This window comes from Amyelois transitella, chromosome 19 (assembly GCF_032362555.1).
Source record: "Amyelois transitella isolate CPQ chromosome 19, ilAmyTran1.1, whole genome shotgun sequence".
Lineage (NCBI taxonomy): Eukaryota > Metazoa > Arthropoda > Insecta > Lepidoptera > Pyralidae > Amyelois > Amyelois transitella.
Genome location: NC_083522.1, coordinates 9,495,024 through 9,511,933, shown reverse-complemented (window position 1 = coordinate 9,511,933; position 16,910 = coordinate 9,495,024). Strand labels below are relative to the sequence as shown.

The 16,910-nt window shown below is 37.3% G+C and overlaps 1 protein-coding gene across 1 annotated transcript; it reads right to left on the bottom strand.

Annotated features, from left to right (window-relative positions):
• Positions 1-983: 983 nt before the first annotated feature.
• Positions 984-16,387, bottom strand: LOC106136420 (nose resistant to fluoxetine protein 6). Its single transcript, XM_060949770.1, has 12 exons — positions 16,292-16,387; positions 11,804-11,943; positions 8,180-8,513; positions 7,774-7,888; positions 7,061-7,148; positions 5,941-6,107; positions 5,131-5,316; positions 4,307-4,480; positions 3,734-3,884; positions 2,224-2,410; positions 1,562-1,704; positions 984-1,124 (listed from the first exon to the last, which is right to left on the bottom strand). The coding sequence occupies exons 1-12, from the start codon at positions 16,377-16,379 to the stop codon at positions 984-986; spliced, it is 1,914 nt and encodes a 637-aa protein (XP_060805753.1). The 5' UTR covers positions 16,380-16,387.
• Positions 16,388-16,910: the final 523 nt, after the last annotated feature.

The following is a 16,910-nucleotide window of genomic DNA, read 5'->3' as shown; positions in this document are numbered from 1 at the left end:
AATCCTCAAAAACTACGTCACACGCTTTAATACAGACCAATACTACAAAAAGAAATTAAAACTAAACATGTAAATAAATGTCTGAAAAATAAATTAATTTTCTAGTATCAAGATCAAGTAAAGTACAGAGTTATCGAGATCGCTCAGCTGAATAAATTGTGTCGTTGACCTTTGAATCTTACGCGTCGCTTTTCCGCCGGCCGGGGTGATATGACGTATTTAGGGTCGTGGATTTTGATACTTTTATTTTTTTTTTACTTTCTGAAATATGAACCGATATGTTTCTTTTAACGTTTTTAAATATCCTTTAGATGAGTACACTTTACAGTTAAATTTATGCAGTTGAATTAAAAGTCGCCCTGTATTAGTTGTTAGTATTTGCTGAATTATGTGTGTGTGCGTTATTCTGTGATACCTATTTATAGAAATAGTTGCAGGAAGTCTTTTTAGTGTTCATAACATTTTACCCACACTATTTATATACAATAATAATATTTACTATGCAGATGTCGAATTCGTGTATTGGGAAAACATAATTTTTGTATTACAAAAAAAGATGTTGTTAATTTTGGTAAATTCCCCGACTAAAGTACATAAAAATATCGGTATACTTATACCTACGAGTGTCTGACAAAAAACAGATTTAAAAAAAAGACTATTTAAAAAGTGGCTTTTAGAATAGGAACACTCCCTGTCTTTCCCATGGATATAGTAAAAGGCGACTAAGAGAAGGGCTGATAAACTTAAGTTTCTAATTTTAGGCGATGGGCTAGCAACCTGTCACTATTTCAATCTCAATTCTATCATTGACCCTGGCGTGGCCTTTCAGTCTTTTGATGACTGTTGGCTCTGTCTACCCCGCAGGGGATAAAGGCGTGACTATATGTTATGTAATACTTCATAAATTTTTACTTGAGTACTTAAGTAGTTAATGTTATGTCTGAGAAGAAACACAACCGAACTGGCAAGCATTTATTAAAATATCAGACATTCTGATTTTGGTCCTGATTTTTCTGTGGTCGCATTACAGCCTTGATGAGCGCTGATATCGGAGACTCGAATAACAGCCAGAGGACAGCTGATCCCAGGAATGACATGATGATTGTTGCCATCAGCACTGTTACCTGCGTGAAAATGATTTAGTTACATATACAATTGGATAGAGTCATAATTATACAGGTGCCGTGTACTGGCACTTATACAAAATAGAATAGGACCACTCCATCTCTTTCCCATGGATGTCGTAAAAGGCGACTAAGGGATAGGCTTACAAAATTCTTTTTTAGGCAATGGGTTAGCAACCTGTCACTATTTGAATCTCAATTCCATCATAAGGCCATACAGCTGAACGTGGCCAAGTTTTTTCAAGACTGTCTAGAACTGTCTATCCCGCAAAGGATATAGACGTGACTAAATGTATGTATATATGTATGCCAAGAAGCGCAAAGCAACAAAGATCAGCTAGTATACAATATAAATACTAGAATTGAAGTTAATCTAGTGCCTACTTAAGCAAAGTGAACTGTCCAAATTACTCTGAAGAAGTGGAATACATACTTACCACAAAATAGTCTGTCATATGTATAGGAGTAGTTTGTATACCGATGAGACCCCTTTGGAAAACCGTGTGCAACAAAAACGCGCTGTAGCTCACGCGGCCGGTCCATCTGAACCCGCGCCATTCTAAAATACCCCGGTATATTTCTGAAATTAAACAGCATTAATTTTTTTTTTGTAAAAATTACACAGATTGAGTTAGCCTCGAAGTAAGTTTTATTTTAATTGCTTACTTACTTCGCGTCATTTATAATTTCCAAAGGAAAGAATTGGAAAAATCCAATTCTGCATTGCAGGCGATTACTAAGTCTGTGGTTCACTTATGATATGGAGTACTAGCAGTACGATAATTATAATACTATTGACAAGATAATATTTGGGAAAAAATTGAGGCGTGTAGTCTCCGGTAGAATAGAACTCCCTATATTTTTCTGTTGAAATTTTGAAAGGTGACTGGAAGGCAATATTTAGAGCTTATGACAAAATAATAGAATAGATTAATTTTCAAAACTAGAAACAAGGTGTCACTTATTGACGTCACATCACATAAATCCAATTATAACAACAACCGCTTCCGAAGCGCGTGTGTAGAAGAAGCGGCGGAACAAACTACGCAGCAGCAAAACAAAAAACAGTCCAAAAACTGAAAGACAGAAAGTAACTTACTCTCGAATTTAAGCGCTGTCCCAATGATAAGCGTTACTACGAGCACCTGGAACGCTGGCTTGTAGAACATGGCATACAGAACCTTCCAGGCCTCGGGGATGGTGTCTTCGTCCGTGTAGAAGATACCCCCAGAGAGGATGATGCCTACCGCGAGAGGAGCCATCAACCAAAAGGCCCATCGGTAAATCTGAATAGAATAGAATAGAATAATTTTCAAAATTGGATACAAGGTACCACTTATTGACGTCACATCACTAAAATCAAATTATAACTACTACCGCTTCCAAAGCGCATGAGTAGAAGTAGCGGCGGAACAAACTACACTGCAGCATTTTCGTCGGACGTCAATATACAAATATAGATCTTTTAGATCTAAATCATGAAATGGAGGGTAGTCTTTGATAAACTTAACGTTGTGACTCACTTAGTGCCGTGTGGTTCCCGGCACTAGGTAATAGAAAAAAAGAGTAGGACCACTCCATTCATCCAAACAGCCGAACATCTCTTTCCCATGGATGTCGTAAAGGGACTTAGGGATAAGCTTATAATTTTGATTCTTCTTTTAGGCGATGGGATAGCTACCTGTCACTATTTGAATCTCAATGCTATTATTAAGCCGAACAGCTGAACGTGGCCTATTGGTCTTTTCGAGATTGTTGGCTCTGTTTTCCCCGCAAGGGATGTAGACGTGATCATATGTTATGACTTTAATTACCGTAGCTTAGCGACTTAGCTAGTATTTACACGTGTATATCTTATCCTATCTTTAGTCAACATCATCTCCCTAGCTTTTGTCCCCTTGTTTCCCTTTTTAGTAAAGAGATATGAGTCCGCCTCAAAATACGATGTGGGAGTGGTTGATTTAGGGTTCATGAAGAGATTCCCGTTTGGCTTTCGTGACTCTGTTTACAGAGACACCTAAACCTGATCCAGTGTGGATTTTTGATATTTACATCTCAGAAAAGCAATGAATAGGAGTTCTATTTAAAAGTTAGGAACTCTCTTCATTGGACATAAATACTGCCCTGAAATTTTCTTCATGATTACGAATTTACTTCACAGTTTTAATTTTTAACAAAAGAATAAACATATAGTGCCGTGTGGTTCCCGGCTCCAATACAAAAAAGAATAGGACCACTCCATCTCTTTCCCATGGATGTCGTAAAAGGCGACTAAGGGATAGGCTTACAAACTTGGGATTCTTTTTTAGGCGATGGGTTAGCAACATGTCACTATTTGAATCTCAATTCTATCATTAAGCCAAATAGCTGAACGTGGTTACGGTAACGTGGAACATTTAGTCTTTTCAAGACTGTTGGCTCTGTCTACCCCGCAAGGGATATAGACGTGACCATATGTACATATGTATGTACATCTCAGAAAAGCAACGAATAGTAGTTCTATTTAAAAGTAAGGAACTCTCTTCATTGGACATAAATACTGCCCTGTAATTTCCCTCATGATTACGAATTTACTTCACAGTTTTAATTTAACTAAAGAACAAACATACTTTGTATTTGTTCCAGTCTTTCTTCTCCTGCTGCAGGTAATACAGGTAGAAGCCACCGGCCAGGCCCAGGGAGTAGGTGGACAAGTTGGTGTGACCCCGGATGTACAGCAGACGAAAGGTGTCATCATTCTCGTAGAGGTTGCGGTACTTTCTGCAATGGAATTAGTTTAAATTTGAAAATTCTTTTTTTTTTAATATGGCAAAGATATTGATGAGTTGAGAGAACTTGATTCATTATCTTGTCAACCTCTAAAGTTTCAAACTGTTAGGGAACTAAAACCAACTTTTGTTTGGTCGAATCGTATCTTAAGATAACTATAAAAAAACTGGTACATACATGACAACCCTATGATCATGGCTCTTTTTTGGGAGTAGGCGGAGACATCATAAATCGTAAGTATTGGTTTAAGGTACTCTCGACTAGACTTTTCATCTTCTTCATAAATTTTAAGCACAGAAAAACACTTTGGAAAGAGGTAGTCTCTGCCTACCCCTCCGGGAAAGAGGCGTGATTTTATGTATGTATGTATGTAAACACACTTTATTTCATTTATCAACGTATCTGTAACTCACTCAGGCGCCTGCAGCACCACAGGATCCAAGTCTTGGAAGTACGTGTGAGTCCCCACGATACCAACTGACACCATCATCAGGATTGGCATGATGATCTTCTGGACGCGAGGAGTGCGCGCGATGAAGCAGACGATGATGCCGATGCAAAACATCTGGGTGTCTGCAGCCAGGTACCTGAAATGGGTTGATGAAAATAATTCATTAATGACCCATTGACTAAGTGGTTCTCACGGCTGACTCTAATCAGAGATTTTGAGGGTTTGATCTCCGGCCAAGTGTAATTTGAAATTGACAGATATTTCTTTGACATGAGTACTAATGACTTGTCAAATTTCATGACTAAGTCACCCAATGGGTTTTAAGGTAAAATTTCTGAATACCTAGATACATACATACATATGGTCACGTCCATATCCCTTGCGAGGTAGACAGAGCCAGCAGACTTGAAAAGACTGAATGGCCACGAAAATGGTAACTTTAGCTTCCGAACGCGTTATCAACAAGTTCTTTTTTCTTTTCTCTTCTAAAAGAAGAACGTAGACCTGCTAATTTCAATACCTCTGCGCATAAGTCTACCAATCAAGTGATCATAACCGCTTCGTATCATAAAAAGAATAAAGCCATTTTATCTGTCCATTCCTTATTTGGAATGAATGTGGATGAAGCGAAGGAAATATGCAGAGATCGTGGCAAGTGGAAAGAGGTAGTCTCTGCCTACCCCTCCGGGAAAGAGGCGTGATTTTATGTATGTACCTATGTATGTATGTATTTTTTATTTGGTGGTACAAAGTTAGAATTAATAAAAAAACACCCATATTCCTCACCACGTCTGCGGCATACAGTACGCATCATCGTAGATATAGTTGTTGATGTACAGCAGGTGCGCCCACCAGTACTGCCTGCAGGCGGCCGCCTCGCTGCCCACCACCAGCTGCCAGAGGGGGCCGCTGCCGGCGTGACGCATGAGGGTCGATATGGTGAACACCACCAGGCCAAATGTTGGGGTTAACCTGCAAATGTTGTCATTTACTTGGTTATCCAAGATTTGTCTGCTTTAAGAATCATGTATAGACGTTTTATCAAATTATTTTTCTGAGGACGTTAAATTGAGGACGTCCTGGTAAAGGGTCAGGTCAAAAGTACCCGAAACCGCCGAGCTTGCATGAAGAGAGTTATGGATGTGGATGAAGCGAAGGAAGTAGGCAGAGATCGTGGCAAGTGGAAAGAGGTAGTCTCTGCCTACCCCTCCGGGAAAGAGGCGTGATTTTATGTATGTATGTATGTATGTATATGGTTATCCAAGATTTTTTCTGCTTCAAGAATCATATATAGCCGTTTTATCAAATTATTCTTCTAGTTCCGTGTGTCTGACCAAATAGCTGAACGTGGCCATTCAGTCTTTTCAAGACTGTTGGCTCTGTCTGCTCCGCAAGGGATATAGACGTGACCATATGTATGTATGTTCCGTGTGGTTCCCATCACTTTAATATATGATCACTCCATCTTTCCTGTGAATGTCGTAAAAGGCGAAAACAGGGAATAGGCGCACATCTAATGCCAGCTTCATGCTGGTCTAGTAGCAAAGTTAGTTTTCATAAACAGGAATTTTCTCAGACTTAATAACAGCATCTTACCGAAGCCACCTGAGAAGTATGCCCTTGGGGACCTGGACCCATGTGATTTTAGTCTTCTCCGAGTACAACTGGAAGTTGTAGGCGAGGAGGAAGCTGGACATGACGAAGAACGTGTGAGTCACCAAGCTCCCGTTGAAGAGAAGCTGTTTGAGAGGTTCGTCGGGAGACTGAAATGCAAAGAGAATAGACAGATAAGTTTTGTTCATCTAACGAAAAAAACTTTTGACGGCCTCTATGGCGCAGCGGTAGTACGCTTGACTGTGACACCGGAGGTCCCGGGTTCGAATCCCGGTCAGGGCATGATGAGAAAAGAACTTTTTCTGATTGGTCTGGGTCTTGGATGTTTATCTATATCTATATCTGTATCTCGTAACACAAGTTTCGAACTTATTTCGAGGCTAACTCAATCAGTGTAACTTGTCCTGTATATATTTATTTATTAAAACTAATATTATAGTAGGTCATATGGTAGTAAATAAGACAAAAAAGTAACAGCCAAAGAAATAGGAAAACTGATGATAAAGATGCAATCCAAGTATTTGAAACTATAGAGCTACTACTCAATACTAAAAAAAATATGTCTCAGAGTAGACGTTACGTTCGCAATGGGAGGTAATTTTAAAATTCTTACGCAAAGAAGAATTCGAAAAATACATAAATATACGGGACAGATTATACAGATTGAGTTAACCTCGAGGTGAGTTCGAGACTTGTGTCACGAGTTACAATATTTTATAATAAATACTCAAATAGATGAACATCAAATAATATGTCGTGTGGTTCCCGGCACCAATACAAAAAAGAATAGAACCAGTCCATCTCTTTCCCATGGGTGTCGTAAAAGGCGACTAAGGGATAGAATTACAAACTTGGGATTCTTTTTTAGGCGATGGGCTAGCAACCTGGCACTATTTTAATCTCAATTCTATCATTAAGCCAAATAGCTGAACGTGGCCATTCAGTCTTTTTAAGACTGTTGGCTCTGTTTACCCCGCAAGGGATATAGACGTGACCATATGTATGTATGAACATTAAAGCCCCAAGTCAATAAGAGAAAGTTCGTTCGTTAGCCACAGAGACCGTCGTAGGCACAGATCAATTAGATTTATCATTAACTAACCCTTTCAATGTAAAGAGGGTCGTCGATGTACGAATGAGACATTATAAGCACGGTGTGTGAAAAAAACACGCAGATCATCGTCAGTGTCCTGAAATGTTAGAAATACGAATTATTAATTTCTCAATTTAATATTTAATTATAATAAACTGAAAATGCACAAGCAAGGATATCTAGAAAAGAGTTGAGTGTTAATTTAGCATCTTGGTGTCTGTCTTTAATTAGATCTTGAAAGTTATTATAAATTTGATCTTTTATAATATATCTTTGCATTAATGGAACGACTATATTGCCGTGTGGTTCCCGGCACCATTAAAAAAAAGAATAGGACCACTCCATCTCGTTCTCATGGATGTCGTAAAAGGCGACTAAGGGATAGGCTTATAAACTTGGGATTCTTCTTTTAGGCGATGGGCTAGCAACCCGTCACTATTTGAATCTCAATTCTATCATTAAGCCAAACAGCTGAATGTGGCCTATCAGTACTTTTCAAGACTGTTGGCTCTGTCTACCCCGTAAGGGATAAAGACGTGATCATATGTATGTATGTATAATGCAAAATTATTAGTATTGACTATCCAAGTAAGTAAGTTCTCTGTCAGACACAATGGTATATGGTGATAATGCTTCTAGCATCAAGTTCGCTAATTGTGCACATTTGTATTTTGTACAATAAAGTTGTAAGTAAATTAATCAATTAACTCTTCTACACAAACCTTAGTCCATAAAATGTCTTCAACCGATCCAGTCTTGGCTCTGAGCCCGTTCCCCCGGGCTCCACCAGTTTGGCCCAATTGCGACGAATGGAGAACGCTAGTAAATAGGGATTTCCTGAAACAGACATTTTCGAACATTTTGATGTTGTATTATTTCATTCATTTATCCATATTGAAAGGGTGAATATTTGATATATTTTGTACAACAACGATCATCATCAATTCAAGAACTATTCAACTGATTCTATTAAAGTTTTAGAAAGGCACTATTAAGAAGTCTATCTGTTTTCACTCCAAAAATCCAGGAAAATTTAGGTTTCATCACTTTAAGGTTATATTTTATTAGAGATACATTAGATTCTTAGCTAAGATTGATATAAGTCAAAGATAAATCAAACCAGCTCACCTCTTCCCGGTTTCTTGGAGAACGCGACATCATACAGGCTTCCGGCTAGATTAAGAATTATTATTATAAAATAAACCACAACCATGACCATATCATACACATCCAAACTCATAGTTTCATTCGCTTTATCACAGTATTTAATGTTATTCAGTCTTGCTTGGATTTTGTAGTTCAACCATATGGATTCGTTAAGGCACCCCTCAAGGACGCGACTTAGGTCCGCTGTCTCATTTGTTGTGTTTTTCTCTATATGTTGTTTGCAAGTTCTTGTGACACAAATCCCTCTGTGGATTTGTGTGTGATTGTAGTGCTTTAGTGTGTGAGCAGAATATTCCTGAAATAAAAGAATTAAATTTTGAAACTCACTCTCATAATTTGTTTTTCTGAAAATATAAAAAAAAACTTATCTAAAAATGGCTTAATCAAATGTTTTTCATATCAAAATGGTTGCATTTATAACACATTATGGGTCAAGGTCAAGAGTACCCGAAACCGACGAGGTTGCATGAAAAGAGTTATTGAAAGTGGATAAAGCGAAAGAAGTATGCAGGGATCGTCGCAAGTGGAAAGATGTGGTCCCTGCCTACCCCTTCGGGAAAGAGGCATAATTTATGTCCATGTATCTCATAGAAATAGTCATAGATAATTAACATTCTTTCAACACCGCATGTGGCAAAAGTAAGTTCTTAAAAATAGCAAGCGTGATTCTTAGTTACATTTTACATTTCTTTTTATGTTTGTATCAGAGCAAAACCATATCGCGTTTCAAAATGGGACAACGCCATCTATTATTATAAAAGTAAACTAAACTTATGTATTTAAACCAAAATTGGACAACATAAAAATTTGACACCGAATTTTTCCCAATTCCATCATTAAACATCTTGAAACAGGACATATCCACGTAAATTGATTTAAATCAACACACAATAATTCCAATTTACATATTTTTTTTCGACAAGTAACTCCAAAAATAGAAACAAAGGACATAATGTATGAATCGTATGGCCGAATGCCACATAAAACAGACAGACGTGACAGACTGTGTTGATGATTATTATATTAAACAACCAAATGAGGAAGTACACATTCATAATACAGCGACGCAAAGTGCATATACAAAGCGGCCATATTTGGAATATATAAGGGCTTTATGATGCCGTGTGGTTTATTCTATTCTAAGTATAATTTAATATTGTGAAGTTGACGTTGTTGATGAAAATGCTGCAGTGCAGTTTGTTACCGCTTCTTCTGCACTGACGCCTTGGAAGCGGCAGTAAACTTAGTTTTTAAGTAATTTATTTGACGTCAACCAAGTTGTTAAACCATACGACAATTATTAAGCGATATAATAATATCCTATAATAATGAATAAAAATTTTGAATTTTGAATTTAATTTGTTTTAGAACAGGACCACTCCATGCATGTCATAAGCGTAAAAGGCGACTAAGGAAGGGCTTATAAATTTGGGTTTCTCTTTGTCGGCAACTGTCATTATTTGAATCTAAACTCCATCATTGGGCCGAATTGTTGTGTTGAACTTGACCTTTCAGTATTTTCAAGACTGTTGGCTCTTTCTACCTCACAAGGGATATATGTAGACGTGATCATCCTACTAATATTATAAAAGCGAAAGTTAGTGAGTATGACAGGATGTCCGTATGGATGTTTGTTACTCTTTCACGCAAAAACTACTAAACCGATTTCGATAAAATTTGGTATGTAGGTAGCTGAAGACCCAGAATAACATATAGGCTACTTTTTATCCCGGAGTTCCCGCGGGATTGATTCCACGCGGACGAAGTCGCCGGCGGCCTCTTATATATCATATAAGGGCTTTACAAATTGTATTTGTTAGTAGTGTTGTGAGAATCCTTGACCAATTTATAGAAATTTAAGGTATTTTTAATTTATTTCTTTTTAACGTTTATAGGATTGGTAATTGATAAGATCAGTGCATTCCATTTTGAAATTAATTTGGAGGACATTACGAGTATCATAAATTATGCTTGCGAAAAACAAAAAAAAAAACTAAAATCTTTAAATTTGTCACCTTTTACAAATTGTGTATTAATGTATGTAGATATTTATTTAAAATTACAAATGAATGCCATTTTTTCACACGGTAGCTAAGCCCCGGGCAGAAGCTTGTAAATATATGTATGCTAGAGGCCGCCCGCGACTTCGTCCGCATGGAAACCCTATCAATACCGCGGGAACTCCGTTATAAAAAGTATCCTATAAGTTATTCTGAGTCTTCAGCTACCTACATACATAAATTTCATCGTAATTGGTTCATTAGTTTTTGCATGAAAGAGTAACAAACGTCCATAATGATATCCTAACATACAAACTTTCGCATTTATTATATTAGTGCTTTTTTGTATTGGAGCCGCGTGGTTCCCGGAACCAATACAAAAAATAAAATAAAACCACTCCGTCTCTTTACCATGGATGTCGTAAAAGGCGACTAAAGGATAGGCTTACAAACTTGGCATTCTTTTTTAAGCGATAGGCTATCAACCTGTCACTATTTGAATCTCAATTCTATCATTAAGCCAAATAGCTGAGCGTGGCCTATCAGTCTTTTCAAGACTGTTGGCTCTGTCTACCCCACAAGGGATATAGACGTGACCATATGTATATATGTATGTTATAATATAAGTAGTCCAGTATAACAGTCAGCCAGATCGCAATGACTTCTCGTCATTGCATGGTGTTTAAACAATTAGAGTAATCGCTGGTCGTCTAAGCCGATTTAAATTGTGTCACTGACGATGACTGCTGCATTTTGTCTTTAAAGGTGTTTTTCCACCAAAAAATGTGCTACGTAAAGTGCTGTGTGTTTATATTTGAGCGTTAAAAAGGTTCATTTTGTGCTGGTTTTGTGGACTCCTAGTATTGACTAGAGTGCGCCCGCGCATCTGTCCGTGTAAACCCGAAGACTCTGCTGATTTATTTATTTCTTTTAACTAAGGTAGTAGAGCAGCTTGACCCGCTCGGTGCAGACCCCAATTGAATTTCCCGACCCGCAAAAATTTTGGGAAACCCTCTCTTAGACTACAAGAGGAATCTACATATAAACCTTAATAAATATCTTCATGTTGATATTATTTTCACAAGGAAGCCGAGATTAAATATGTAAATAATAATGTGTTTAAGTACAGGTTGGTATTACCCCGCCATTTTTCTCTAGAACCGTTTAACTTGGCCATTCTTGACCACGATCTTGACCGAGCCCTAAGTGGCATGTAATTCTTTGACTTCCTCACCATTAAACGTATCATTATTTTAATTATTGTTATGCGCAGTTGTAACTTAGATAAACAATTAATAAGATTTTTTTTATTAGTCTTGCACATTTTTTTCGTATTTTAATTTTGATCTAATCAATACAAATGTAACTATAACAAAACAGTTAAAAAGACCTTTCTGTACATAAGATAATGTATTTGGCTGCTATAGCTGAACATACAGCTGAACGTGGCCTTTCAGTCTTTGCGAGGCTCTGTCTACCCCGCAAGGGATATAGACGTGATTCTACGTTTGTATGTAAGTATTGTGATCAAACAAATCAATACATACATTAAGAAAACAGAACAGTATCGTCATCTCTTTCTTACCTGTATAAGCTTCATAAGGTCGGAGTGACCAACAGCATACAAATCGAAGTCAGCTACACAGTACATACCGTCCAGGTCATGGAGACAAGCCTCGTAGTGGTCCATCGCGAACAGAGGCGGCATTGACTCATATTGTGTTTCTGTGGATGAGTACATACATACATACATATGGTCACGTCTATGTCCCTTGCGGGGTAGACAGAGCTCACAGTCTTGAAAAGACTGAATGACCACGTTCAGCTGTTTGGCTTAATGATGGAATTGAGATGAGTACGAGTATATAATTTTTTTTAATCATTTTGAAGCTCAGTGAGATTGACGATGTGTGGTAGATATTTGTGGAAGTTCTATTTGCATTTATATATCTACATATAAGTATAATGTCGCCGGAAAATAAAAAGAACCGAAAATTCAATTTAAAAATGGTACACTTCATATCACTTAATATTTGTCATATCTTTAGGTGTCACAATAATGGTTGACGTTAAATAAATTACTGAAAACAAAGTTTCCTACCGCTTCCAAAGTGTTAATGCAGAAGAAGAGGTAACAAACTGCACTCCAGCATTTTCTTCAACAACGTCAACTTCACAACTATCGAAACTTAGAATAGCAATGTGGAAGAAATGAAATCCATCATTATAGCCATACAACTGACCGTGGCCTTTCAGCCTTTTAAAGACAGTTGGTTCTGTCTACCCCGTAAGGGATATAGACGTGACTATATGTATTAAAAAAGAAGACACAGTCGCCAAAAGGCTGATAACCATAAATTAGGCACTCGCAAGATCTGACTAGAAAAAATAGTATTCAATGACACAAAGTTATGCGTCAGTCTGTCCACGCGGCTTGTAATTGCCTATAATTGCGATAATTTACTAAAAGCATTTCCTACATTCATTTATACATACAATATAGTCACGTCTATATCCCTTGCGGGGTAGACAGAGCCAACAGTCCTGAAGAGACTGACAGGCCACGTTCAGCTGTTTGGCTTTATGATAGAATTGAATACATTCATTTATCTAACTTGAAATAGTGCGTCGATGGTCGAATCCGTAAGGTGCCCGGTTAAAATGCGTGATGCGCAGAAAGGCACAGATTCAAATCCCATCTAGGCCATGAACCAATGACTCCTTTCAAATGTAGATATATGGATTGAAGATAGAATTGAGATTTAAATAGTGACAAGTTGCTAGTCAAAATAAGACTTTTTTTAGTCTTTTTCTACCTGATTATTCTATTGTCTAATTGTCTAATCTTTAATGTCTCACCATAATCACAATCACAATAAAGTTTACAAAAATACTTAATAGGTATTACGAAAAAGGATTATGGTGGGTTGATACCTTAACTAGGCAGTATCCTGTATCTTAGGATCAACCCTCCACCCCATTAAATGTAAAAATAAAAAGAAAAGACTTATATAATTTTGCAAACAATGTGATTTAAAAGTAGTCTCTACCTACCCCTCCGGGAAAGAGGCGTGATTTTTATGTATGTATGTATGTGATTTAAAAATTTTTAAGCTACTCTAACACCAATTTTATTAGTCTTTGTTGCATCCATCAGTACTCTGGAGAGGAGCCAGGGGTAAGTCTTTTACCATGGATCCTGGATTGGGTGAGTCCGCTTTTTACACGAAGCGACTAACCTTTTGCAGAGGAACCTAACCCGTATTGGATCGATTATGGTTACACATCCAGTTTTCTGAATGTGCAAGTTTTCTAACGATGTTTTCCCTCACCGTAAGAGCATCGTTTAGTTTCATTCGTTAGTATTCAAACTAATTTACATAACTTCGAAAATAATCATTGGTACATGGCCGTGGTGGGATTCGAACCTGTGCCTTTAACGAGCGACACGTTTTAACTAGGCACCATACTTATTGGACCACTGACGCTCCAAATGACATTTTTTGAGTGAACTCAGAAAATATAGGGAAAATGTTAGTTTAAATATATGATAATGTGCAAATTCACATTTCCGACTGACTGACCTCCTGAGAAACATGAACTTGGTTCATGGTCAAGTTGACTAACAAATGACTTATGCCGGTGACTTAGCTAAAAGTTTTTCCGACCTCGTGCCTGCCTCGATTTAATATTTCATGAGAATCGGTTGAGCTGCGCTCGCAAAAAATTGTATTTTTGCCCTCGACTCGACAGCTTTGAAACCAAATTTCATTTCAAGATGTTTATCTATTGAAGCGTAACAAACAGACTCTCGACTTTATTATTATAAAGCAGTTTTGATAAAGATTTTCTAAAGGGATCAACCAAAATCTCTGACTTAAATTTTTTCCCTTTTGATTGCCATATGCTACCATCATGAAATGATGCGCCGTGTGGTTCCCGGCACCAATAGAAAAAAGAATAGGATGACTCCATCTCTTTCCCATGGATGTTGTAAACGGCTACTAAGGGATACACTTATAAATTTTTTGATTCCTCTTATGGGCAATGGGCTAGCAACATGTCACTATTTGAATCTCAATTCCATCATAAAGCTGAACGTGGCCTTTAAGTTTTTTCAAGACAGCGGGCTCTGTCTACCCTGCAAGGATATAGACGTGACTATATGCATGTATTTTAAAAAATATATTACAAACTTTCACATTACTCGCCCCATCGTATAATTGTCAGCATATTTTTATGCATTTAAAGACATGAATCCTTGAGTTATCAACTGTATGTTGCGAAATGCAAAAACATTTGTCATTACAATTTATTGTAGACCTTTAACTTAATATTTACGAGTTGGCACATATTATATTTAATTAAGCGAGCTGAAAAACTTTGTCATTGTCAACTTAAATCTTAACTAATAACATAAATAAGTTTGTATGTTTGTTTTCCCTTCACGCGTTATCTACTGAACCAATTTTCTTGAAAATCTCCGTACAGTTAAGAATATTTATTTTCAAATTTGGATACAAGGTATCACTTATTGACGTCACATCACTTAAATCTAATTATTCCAAAGCACATGTGTAGAAGAAGCGGCGGAACAAACTGCACTGCAGCAGATAGGGTAGATGGTCGAAAGGTATCGGAATAAAAAAGCGTAATGAACCAACAAACAGGTTCAGATCCTACCGCGTATATACATACATACATAAAATCAAATTCTTTCCCGGAGGGGTAGGCAGAGACTACCTCTTTCCACTTGCCACGATCTCTGCATATTTCCTTCGCTTCATCCACATTCATAACTCTCTTCATGCAAGCTCGGCGGTTTCGGGTACTTTTGACCTGACCCTTTGCCAGGACGTCCTTAATTTGATCAAGATACGTTCGTCTAGCGGTCTTCCCACTCCGACCTTTCCCTCCACACCCTCCATGTATATGTACCTACGTATTTTTTTCTAAGTTTTTCGAGTTTATCTAATATGTACCAACATTAGTTTGATTGCTAACCGATTCTCTTACGGTGAGGGAAAACAATATGAAAAAAAAACAGTACATTCAGGCAACTGGGTGTGTAGCCTATGATCCAATATAGGTCAGCTTCCGTCCATGAAAAGGTCATAAGGGAGTTGTTTCCAATAGAAAAGAGAATAGGACCACTCCATCTCTTTCCCATGGATGTCGTAAAAGGCGACTAAGGGATAGGCTTACAAACTTGGCATTCTTTCTTAGGCGATGGGCTAGCAACCTGTCACTATTTGAATCTCAATTCTATCATTAAACCAAATAGCTGAACGTAGCCAATCAGCCTTTTCAAGACTGTTGGCTCTGTCTACCCCGTAAGGGATATAGACGTGACCATATGTATGTATGTCTGTATGTAAAAGGTCATAAGCAAGTTGTTTCTTATAAAAAACCCTGGTCTATCCAGCCTTCGTAGTATGGCACGCGCGACGCCGTTTTTATCGCGCGATAAACTATCGCTGTTTCGCTTTTTATGTGGGAAACAGGATAGCAATAGTTTTTCATAACATAACATTATATCCCTTGCGGGGTAGACAGAGCCAACATACTTCAAAAGACTGAAAGGCCACGTTCAGCTTTTTGCTTGATGATAGAATTGATATTCAAAAAGTGACGGGTTGCTAGCCCATCGCCTAGAAGAAGAATCCCTAGTTTATAAGCCTATCCCTTAGTCCCTTAGTTTTAGTACATATTAAGAGATTTGTATCGTCTTTGTATCCACTTGTCACACACGTAATCTTCTCTTTCCCATGGATGTCGTAAAAGGCAACTAAGTCATACTAATTTGCCCTCAAGCTTTCATATTAGTCTGGATAATGTTGCAACATAATTTTGTTTGTCTTCCCGCACTTATTGTAAAAGTCTATCAAAGGAAAAGCTTACCTATAAAATTAAACATACGATTCTTTTTTTTTGGGCTATAGGCAACCTGTCACTATTCTAGTCTCAATATCATCATCACCTATCTGAATATGGCCTTCAAATCTTTTATTGAGGCTCTGTCTACCTTGTAAGTGATAAAGATGTGACGTATGTGTGTTTATAGTTTACTCACCATTTAATCTATAAATGACACCGGAACAACATTTCAATAATAATAAGTGAAGCACAACACAGCTAAACATATACTTAAAATTACCCATTACGTATAGCAAACTTTTCCTAATTAAAAAAAAAAAAGATTTTTTATCTACGGCAAGTACCACGTTACACTTTAAAAAAATGTTTTTTTTTTTTAATTTTAGAACAACGTTTTAATTTTAAGTTTTTTTTTAAGTACCACTTAGTCAAACGTCTTGAGCTGTGTCCCGTGGTAAAATGTAACACGGTAATGTATATGCGAGATGTGAATGCTGGGGGCATAGAGTACCACACGCACGTACAGATCCCGCATACAATAGCCGACGCATTCTTTGTTGTTTGATGAGTTGTTTTTTTTTTATTTTAATTTTTTTTTATCAGATGACATGTATGAAATGAATACACAAGTAGGTACCATGTATTTTATTTAAGAAGTGTATTTCCCTGAGTTCTCCATTCTTTTGTTTTAGAAAAATTATTATCTCGTCTTTCCAAAGTACTCCTCCAATGTTTAATAGGTTTAATAAATATTAAAATTTAATATTTATTCCCAGAGTTACGCTAGATTCTATAGGGGAAACTTACCGAAAAGG

What these genes read in the sequence shown, in the direction of transcription:
- LOC106136420 (XM_060949770.1), bottom strand. Translation starts at nt 16,379, where the DNA reads ATGGGTAATTTTAAGTATATGTTTAGCTGTGTTGTGCTTCACTTATTA. An exon ending in CTCCAAGAAACCGGGAAGAG is followed by an intron (nt 7,889 to 8,179) that starts GTGAGCTGGTTT and finishes TGTCTGTTTCAG; the next exon opens with GAAATCCCTATTTACTAGCG. An exon ending in ACCCTCTTTACATTGAAAGG is followed by an intron (nt 6,108 to 7,060) that starts GTTAGTTAATGA and finishes TTTGCATTTCAG; the next exon opens with TCTCCCGACGAACCTCTCAA.